We start from the raw sequence: 9,500 nt of genomic DNA, 5'->3' as shown, positions 1-9,500 counted from the left end.
TTAGATCTTGTCATAAACACAAACAAAAAAAAATGCTGCTGGACTTTCTCTACACTGACAAGCAAGCTGTACTTTCTCCATTTCTCTACTTAGCTCAGACTGTCCTCTTAAAACATCCAAATTGCATCTGCTCAACTAGGAACAGACATCCCCCTACTGTTCCAAGTTATTGATTAAAATGTTTCAGCCGCTTTAATCTACCTTTGATATCATCTACCTATCTGAGTCCTTTCTCTGGGATAAAATGATACAAATGATAAAATGTGGAGTAAAAGCACCTCTCCTTTCGGTTGGCTTCCAAAGTACTTCTTTACAGCCTGTGTCATAAAAATAGAGGTCAATATAGATTTCTAGCTTGGTGTCCTTAAAGAGCACATGCCATAGTGCATGTCATGTCACTGAATATTTAATTTTTGATGACATAATACTGCCCACAATAACTCTTAAATCTAAAAAGGCTCGATATCCTTTGCCATTTTCTCCCTTTCTCTTCTTTCTAGGTTAGCAATCGAACAGGATGGGAGGCATCTAGGGTCTCTCCTTTCCCCAGCCTGAACCCTACAGCAAAGAACCACAGAAAAACCCAAGTCCCTCCTCCAGCTCGCGACATCTGGGGAGAAAGTTCCCGAAAAGGAGGGGGGGAGGATCTGAAGGGAACGGGTGGGTCTTCCGGGGCCGGAGAGTTCCTTCGGATGGCCAAGGGGCTCTGACTAGCGAAGGGCCCGAGAGTGAGCAGGCTCTGAGCGGCCGGAGCGGAAGCAGGTCAGCCGGCCAGAGTCCCGGAAGCCGGGGTGAGAGCGAAAGAGGGTCGCGCGCAGCGGAAGGTAGCGTATGGATGGTGGCGTGCGGAGAGCGGAAGAGGGGGCTTGAGAAAGCGGAAAAGGAAGTCAGCGCTAGGGCTCTGGGGCCGTAAACCTGGACTGCGGCCGTCGACGTGCGTGGGAGTGCGGCTCCCCGGGGAACCCCGGAACCCAGTGTGGTGTGATGGGGGAGGAGCGCCGTGCCCGGCGAATCCCGAGCGGAGGCCCGCGCGGCTGCGCACCGGGGCGCCGCGCAGGCGCGCTGCCCTCTGCCGGCTCCTGAAGGCAGTGCAGGCGCCGCTTAGGTGGGTCTCGGGGCGATTCCGGGCTGTGTTGCAGAGATAGTGGGAAAACTGCGACTCCAGCAATTTCAGAGGCTGAGGAGATTTGAATCAAACCAATAAGCTGAGTTCTGAGTACTTTGGAATCCCCTTGAGAACTTAGGTGATGTTCAGTTGGATCTCTCTAATGTCTACTTGTGAACTAAATTATCTTGCTTCTTTTAAGCATTGCCTTCATACTTGTTTCGTGAAGCCAATCTTTTAACAACAAAGGAGGAGCAACCGAACTAAGCGGGTGTTAGTAAAGTTTTTTACCCCTTCCCCACTTTTGTCCAAATACTTGAGGAGTTACTGCTGGGAAAGGCTTTCTGGAGGGCGTAAAAGTTAGTACTTCTTATTTTCCTAACTTCCACGTCTGATTCTATAACGTATTACTCTCTCTTCTTCTGGATGCTACAGGTTTAGCAATCAGAGCAAGCCTAATCGGAGACTTAGTGTGAAGAAATAGTATTCTCCTTGGAGGAATTGACAGGTAGAATTATGAAATCTCTGGGGTGGTTGAAGGAAGAAGGGGCAGGGCAACGAAACGGTTTGTTTTTGCACACCTCATTGGACTATTACTTGACAGCCGATTAGCTGATGATCTGATGGGGCACACAGAACAGTCATTAATCGTCATTCCTGAAAGGCAAACCGGCTTGTGGAGAGACAAAGTTGCAGCGGGGTGAGTTAGACTGAAGAACCAGCTATGGTCAAGTCCTGAAGCCTACGAATTTGTTTTAAGGAAATTATTTGCCAGGAAGTATTCCCAGCGCTCCAGGTGCTCTCTTGGCAACAAAGTTTTGCAGGACAACTTGTCAGAAATAGCCGGGACCGTGTTTGATGCGATCACAGATGTTGGTAATGGAGATGGGATTTTATGCAGACTAGGGAAGTGGAGGGGATGATTTGGCATTACTGTCCAAAATACAAAAGATTGTAATATCATGTATGCTGAAGTTTAGGATGACAAAAAATTAGATTTGAGGAAATGAAAGTTACTTTCTTGGGTGTGTGTGGGCGCGGGGGAGGTGTGGGTAGCCTGTAGCGGGATTTGAGAGTTAAGGTGTGTGAAATTGAAAACCTGAGAAACAGGTTATATATTTCAATCTAAAGTGCCTTCTGATTTTTTATTGTTTGTTTCTTTCCTTACTCTGATTGATTTAAAAATGGAATTATGTAAACGTTCTAGCCCAAGTTACTGATTCCAGCGTGGGGTTAAATAGAAAAGGATTGTTAGTGGGAGAATTGACGAGGGAAACCTTTGGTCCCAGATGGCCAGAGGGGTATCCTTTTCAGCTGTCCAGTGGTTTGGCAGAAAGTTTTCTCAGCTGGAGCAATCTGTTCCCTGTTAGGACAGCAGAACAGCCCACATGATACGGTTTGGTTATTTTTTTGCACTGAAAAATGTTTTATAAAATTGTAACTGCCCCCTTTTCATTGCCTTGTGTTGCCAAGAGTAAAGCAAATGTAGGTTATGTGTGTCTAATCTGTGGCAGCACCTGATTCTTAAACTCTTTACTTGAATTTTCAGATGTTGCACTAATTCAGTAATGTCTAACATCTTAGTACCACTAGCCATCATGTACATTTAAAACCGATTTATTTTTACCATTTAGGATGATACAGATCTTGACTGGGTTTCCTCAAATGTACTAATCTTTTTTTTTTTCTCTTTACTGGTAAATCACCTCTAAATCTAAGAGTATATTAGTCCTAACCTTTAGCATCCATTTGCCTTGTGAGAGGAAACAAAAATTACTGATATATGTAACTTGTTTACATGTTTACTTGGGATAATATTAATAATCACTATTAGGGAAAACTTAGGAATCTGTTTTCAAGTACCAGGTAAGAAAAAAAGGAGGAAAAATAATTTAAGGGGGGAAATAAATATCATATTATATTTGTGAGACTCTGATTATTTGAGTCCATGTATGTATATATGCATATGTATATGTGGGGGGTGGATCATGAGAGAAGAGATGCAAGTTTTAAGTAAAGGCCAAATCAAGGAAATCTTTGGACATACTTCTTTCGTTAGTAGAGAGGTATAAAAAAAATCTCAATTTCAGAATATACCAATTGAATTATAGGGACATCCAGGTATAAATGAGGCCTGAATCAGAGCTAGGAATGTGAGATTTGTTATCTTACAGCCTTTAGGAAAGTTGTGGGCAGTAGAACAAAAGACCTGTAACAGTTGATAAAAAATGCACACATACAAAGTGTTGCAAGACACTGTTCCTGGGGGAGGGAGAGTTAAGTCCAAACTGAGAACCAGTGACAGGCCAACCTAACAGTCCTCTAAATACCTTGCTGAACTAGTGCACTTATTGGTTTCCTTACAGGAGCATCCCTGAAAGTCCACACCAGCATGGACAAACACTTAGGAAAGCTGGAACCTTGAAGGAAAATGAGATGTGGGCTAGCCTGGCCTACTTAACCAGGCAATGTCTTAATTTTTTTTTAAATGGAACTTACCTTCATTGGAGAGGTTTTTCACAATTCAAGAGAAAAGCTTATCATTATATCTAGATATAATGGCAGAAAAATCAAATTGAGTCTTTTATTGGAGCAATTTCATACTTCTTTCTTTTCCAGAAATGGCAAAAAGTCTTCTGACTACATCTCTGTCTGCAAGGATGAAACTGTTACAAACAGGGGTGTTGCTTTATAACACATCCCATGGCTTCCACGAGGAGGAAGTGAGAAAGATCCTGGAGCAGTTTCCTGGCGGCTCCATTGACCTCCAGAAGAAGCAGAATGGCATTGGCATTCTCACTCTGAATAACCCCAGTAAAATGAACGCCTTCTCAGGTACGGGATGTCCCCTCTCCAGAGAGAGAGTGACACTGAGTCAGAGTCTGCTATTGTAGTTTCCGGGCCTGGCCATGCTGACAAAATCCTTGAAAGTCTTGGTATTCGTTGTAGTGTGTGTGTGTGTGTGTGTGTGTGTGTGTGTGTGTGTGTGTATAAATGTCTGTAATGTAAACCAGAAATATTTTGTAATTCTGCCTATGGTTATTTTTTTAATTATGAGTGCAAATATTAATAAAAATGAAATTCATGTGTAGAGGTAAATATTCTAGTAGCCATCATTTAGGAAGCAAAATCAAATAGAGCTGCCCTCCCAGCCCTGAGGCCATACCTTCCTTGCCATGATGGCATGTGCCCTCACAAGCTGTGAGCTGAAATAAAGCCTTCCTTTCTTCATTTGTTTCTTCTCAGGAATTTGACATCGCAGTGAGAAAAGTAACTATCAAAGATTCCACACAGCAGCTCTATGGAGTTTTGTAAAAAATTTTTATTGTTTAAATGAAGATCAAAATGTCCCTAACAAGGAATTTTTGTAGCGTTAGATTTATTTATTTTATTGTACTATTCAGCTAGTTTAAGAAACTAAGTTTTGATAAGACAGCCTAAGATTTTGGTTCTATGTATATCAAACATAAATGCTTTAAAATATTTTCAACAAAAATAACATACACGAAATTACACGTGAGATACTTTCTTTTTTATTTTTATAGTATGCCTTTGAAATCTGTTATTACATTTAGTTCATATCTCAGCTGACCATCCACATTTCAGGTGTTCAGAATTTGCATGTAATTAACGGTGGTAGTTGCTTATATTCAGTTATATAGGTAAGTATTAGTTTGATGCATAATGTGCAAAACAAATAAAAGCACAGCTGCTTTAAGTATGGTGTTTTGTTAGCTTGGGTGGGGAGATGAGTGAATCCCCAGTGCCTTTGCTTAAAAATAATCAAAGCAGACATTCTAAGGCCGTTTAGTGTGTAAGGTCTCCTTCAACTTGTTAGGCTTACTGAACTAAGTCAAAAGAGTGAGTTTAAAATTAACTAGTAGTATAGTTTTTTTTTTATGTTCATAGACACCATTATTGTTTAGGCAATTAAATATCAAACATGATTAAAGATGTGTATTTGTATAGGTTGATTTATTCTTACACTAAATGTGTGCATCTTTGGTTTCTCCCAAACTAGAAGTAATTTGGATGCAGTAATATTTTTCAAGCACATAGGACATTCTTCAGAAGTTTCCATTTTAAGTAGATAATACTTAGAAAGAATTATTTTATTAGTTATTTGTGAGTGCATGACATTGATCTAACACTTACTGTAGAACTCCATTTCATTGGTTACTTAAAGAATGACAGAATAGTGATTATTGACCTTGTGTATTTTTTTTTTCTTAAAATAAGTCTGTATATTTTAGAGGGATCTGTGTAGCAAGGCTTGGAAACAGTAGATTTTCCAGAAGTTATAACCTGCAGTTATGATCTGTACTTTGGCTTCTAATTGTGTTTTCCCTTATCTAGGGTAGTAAGGACATTATGACCCTGAAAGATAACCAAAGATGTGCAAAGATACAGCTCACTCATTAGATCTTCAGATGACATTCTCTGCGGATCCCAATTTTAAATTATTGTTAAAGGAAGGCTGTTAAACTTATTGTGAAAGAATTTTGTAAAGATATCACCATAATGATCTAAGATGTAAATCATTGCCTTGACTGCTGGTAGACCTGTGAAGCACTTTCACGGTGTCCCTCAGGCATGTCAGTGTGTCAACCATGTCTTTAAAATGTATTATGTATTTATTTGTCAGTCCTGCTAGGAAGAGAGCTAGACTCACTTTGTCCTATATTTTTATAGCCTTTATATCATAAAATCTCACAGTCATCTTATGCTCATAAAACTTACTGAGCTTGTTCACTGAGACAATGTGTATTTGCTATCTTTACTATAAGAAGTAATTTTTTCTTATCACTGTATCCAATATTATATATTCCAATTTTTTTTTCTTTTGGTTTTTCGAGACAGGGTTTCTCTGTAGCTTTGGAGCCTGTCCTGGAACTAGCTCTTGTAGACCAGGCTGGCCTCGAACTCCCAGAGATCCATCCACCTGCCTCTGCCTCCTGAGTGTTGGGATTAAAGGCGTGCACCACCACCGCCCGGCCTATATTCCATTTTTTTATGTCTAGGACATGTATGATCATTTTTATTTTTCTTTCTAAATATATTTGTCTGATTTCTTAAGATACATAGATTAATGAATTAAAATTTTAAGGTGGGGCTGTTTTATATGCCTTGTTTTTATATTTCATTGTATCAGTATAATGGGAACAGTAAAATGCTGCGGATCCCTGAATGGGTCCAGCAGGCCATCAGCTGGTCCTAGGCGGGGAGCCACGTGGCAGGCGAGAGACAGAGACTTGGATAGGTACACCATGCAGAGTGAGGCTGGATATTTATTTAGTGGATTATGGAAGGGAAGGGGAAGAAGGAGAAGAGAAGAGAGTGGACAGAGAGAGAGGGAGGGAAGGAAGGAGGAGAGAAGAGAGAGACAAAAACTGCCTCTTCGAGAGGGAGATGGAAAAGGAAGAAAGTCAGGCTGCAAGCAGAAAGGAACATCTGCCTGCCTCAGTGGACAGAGGAGGAAATGGGCAGGGCTTGTCTTTTAAAGGGACAGAACAGATCATTACATTCCCATCTCCTTTTTATAATAAAAAGGCAGGAGATTAGGTACCACAGGTTAAAGGAATTGGGGCAAAGACTGCTTCCTGCTTATTTGTGGGTGTTGTCTTTGGGTGGGGGGAACCTGAGAATGCTGGGTGTTGGTAACATCCTGGCGTAGCTGGTCTGTTTGTTCCTGTCCAGTGTTTGTGATATGGAAATGTTTGGTGTCTCTTAACACCTGTCTAATGTATTGGCAGAACAGAGGACAAAGTTAAGGGGGAAAAATTAGGACTAGGGAAATGAGGCGGGTGTATCTGACCTGTTTAAGGTGGATTCTTTAATTCAGCTTTCTGGAACTCACAAGAATTCTTTGGGCTTGTGAAAACAGAAGTTTTAGATATATACATTGTATAAACAGTAGAATACTTAAGTTAGAATGACTGTGACAGGTATTTTTGCATAATGAAAAGTATTTTTAAGACTATGGAAGGCAGCGTGAGAGAGAATTTTGTTAACTTGTATTTGTCCTCACACCTTTATTACTTGCAGATACATACCTTAATATCTTGTATTTATAATTTACTGCAATTTGTTTGGTGAGGTTGTCCTTTTAAATGACAAAACCTCTCAGCTGTTAAACTACATCAGAGATCTTGGAGAAGGATAAAATTTTACTTGAGTTACTGATTAAAAAACGACAGAGAACTTACTTGGTTGTCACCTAGAGCTACTTCTCAGGGTCCTCTATGGTCACTGAAGGTCGTATTTATCTTTGCTGTTTAGCGCAGAGTCTGCCAGGCTCTAGAAGATCCTGTGGGCTAAGAAACCTGTAGGAAGACAAGCCTATCTTGACCTGAGCAGCTAGGCTGTCAATTCCAGCGATTCTGTCCATGTCTGGAGGTCTTCAGTTTAGATGAAAGGCAGTTTTGCCCAGTGCCGGAAGCAGCCGGTGGCCTGCTGCCACCACTCAGGGATCCACAGCATCTAACTTTTACCCTTACAGTCAGCAAAATAGGCATTTGGTAGATACACAGTAGATACACAGTAGTAAAGTATACATCCTGGTAGGCTTGCTCAACATGTTACTATTTCTGTTTTTAGCAGTCTCTTACATCTGTTCATATTTTTGCTCTCATCTGGTAGGTGTCATGATGCTACAACTTTTGGAAAGGGTAATTGAACTGGAAAATTGGACAGAAGGGAAAGGCCTCATTGTCCACGGGGCAAAAAATACTTTTTGCTCAGGATCTGATCTGAATGCTGTGAAAGCACTCTCCACTCCAGAGGCAAGTATGTAGGCTGTGTGCTGAGGCTGCTTCCAGCAGACCATCCTATGTGGTTGTTGTCATAACTTGTACTCCTTAGCTTTCTAACTGTGGTTTCTGTTTTGTTTGGTTTGTTTCCTTTTTATTCTTTGTGAGAAATTATAAAGATTTATAAGGTGAGTAATATATAGGAAAACAAATGTTGAAGTCTGGCCTACAGAGGATATCTGAAAGACAGTTGGGTTGACATGCTGAAAGGACTCATCTTTGTGGTCTAAGAGGAGCGCTCTTGGTTGCGCTGGTGTCTTTGGAGGATGCTTTCAGTATTGCTCCTGCTACTCTCCTTCCCACTAGTGCCCCACATTTCTCTCCTTTCTAACTTGATTGAATATTTTTTACAAAAATTGATATTTTAGCATAATTTTAAGATTGTGAAATAGTTGGAAAAATAGTCTAGAGTTCTCCATATGTGTACCCTATGCCCTTTGTTTTAGCATATTACTTTGGTATAAAGATTACTGCTAGTGAAATCCCACGCTGATCTCATATGTGGAATCTCAAATAGAGAAGCTTATTGGAACACAGAGTAGAATGGTGTTTGACAGGTACTAAGGAGGGAATATGGGAAATAGATTTCTGTTACACAGGTAAATTAGTGCTAGAAATTAGTTCTCTAGCATAGTGCCTATATTGAGCAATGCTATAGTATATCCATAAATTGTGGGTCTTACATTGAGTGTTCTTACACATATTCCACACTGATGATAAAGGGAATGATAAAAATACTATAATTGATGGGTGTATCTGCAGTCTGAATAGGTGCTGATAATTGATTATATGTAAACTCAAGTTGCATACATTAGCTATGTACTTCTTTTACATGTCAGAGTGGTGTAAAAGAGGAGGGAGAAGAAATTTCATAAATTATTGGTATTGGTAGTTCTGTTGTGTTGTAAGAGGCTGCTTATTCATTTTCAGGCTTCGCAGACTCTCGAAATAATTACACAGAAACTATATTATTTAAATCTTGCTTGGCCCATGAGCTCCAGCTTCTTATTTGCTAACTCTTACATCTTAATTTAACCCATTTCCATTTATCTGTGCATCACCATGAGGTTGTGACCTACCAGTAAAGCTTCAGCATGCCTATCTCTGCTGGTGGCTCCATGGCTTCTTCCTCCCAGCATTCAGTTTAGTCCCCCCCCCCCGCCACCTAGATCTGTTCTACCCTATCATGCCACGCCAGTTTTCTTTATTCATTAATGGTAATCACAACATACAGAGAGAAGTCCCACATCACTATTTTGTCCTTTTTCTGCTTTGAATCCTATTTAGGAGTCATCATGATTCCTTAGAACTCTCATCTGTGAAAGTTCCTCATACTCTGGGCATATGTGTATGTGTGTGTGTACTTATTCTGTAGTTCAGAGTTGTTTTGTACTACTGCTGTCCTATTGCTCATTATGTACACTTTGTATCCTTACTGTCTTAAAAGTCTCCAAAATCAGGGCTAGAGAGATGGCTCAGTGGTTAAGAGCACTGGCTGCTCTTCTAGAGGTCCTGAGTTCAATTCCCAGCAACCACATGGTGGCTCAGAGCCATTTGTAATGAGATCTGGCGCCCTTTTCTGGCGT

The 9,500-nt window shown here is 40.5% G+C and overlaps 1 protein-coding gene across 8 annotated transcripts in view; it reads left to right on the top strand.

The window, feature by feature from the left end:
- The first annotated feature begins 712 nt into the window (after positions 1–712).
- The window catches only part of Echdc1 (ethylmalonyl-CoA decarboxylase 1), a 29,815-nt gene continuing 21,027 nt past the window's right edge, over positions 713–9,500 (top strand). The window contains exons 1-5 of one of the 8 annotated variants that reach the window (XM_026787474.1): positions 713–824; positions 1,541–1,613; positions 1,710–1,805; positions 3,725–3,940; positions 7,745–7,887. In XM_026787474.1, coding sequence (XP_026643275.1) covers positions 3,727–3,940; positions 7,745–7,887 — 357 coding nt within the window. In that variant the 5' untranslated portion in view covers positions 713–824; positions 1,541–1,613; positions 1,710–1,805; positions 3,725–3,726. Of the gene's footprint in view, positions 825–866; positions 1,465–1,540; positions 1,614–1,709; positions 1,806–1,962; positions 1,982–3,724; positions 3,941–7,744; positions 7,888–9,500 lie in introns of those variants that run through there. The other 7 variants (XM_005363662.3, XM_013352394.2, XM_013352392.2 and 4 more) reach the window with 7 other exon arrangements.

The sequence above is a fragment of the Microtus ochrogaster genome, linkage group LG9, assembly GCF_000317375.1.
Source record: "Microtus ochrogaster isolate Prairie Vole_2 linkage group LG9, MicOch1.0, whole genome shotgun sequence".
Taxonomy (NCBI): domain Eukaryota; kingdom Metazoa; phylum Chordata; class Mammalia; order Rodentia; family Cricetidae; genus Microtus; species Microtus ochrogaster.
The sequence above is the reverse complement of the archived record's forward strand: the minus strand, read 5'-3'. Positions and strand labels throughout refer to the sequence as shown.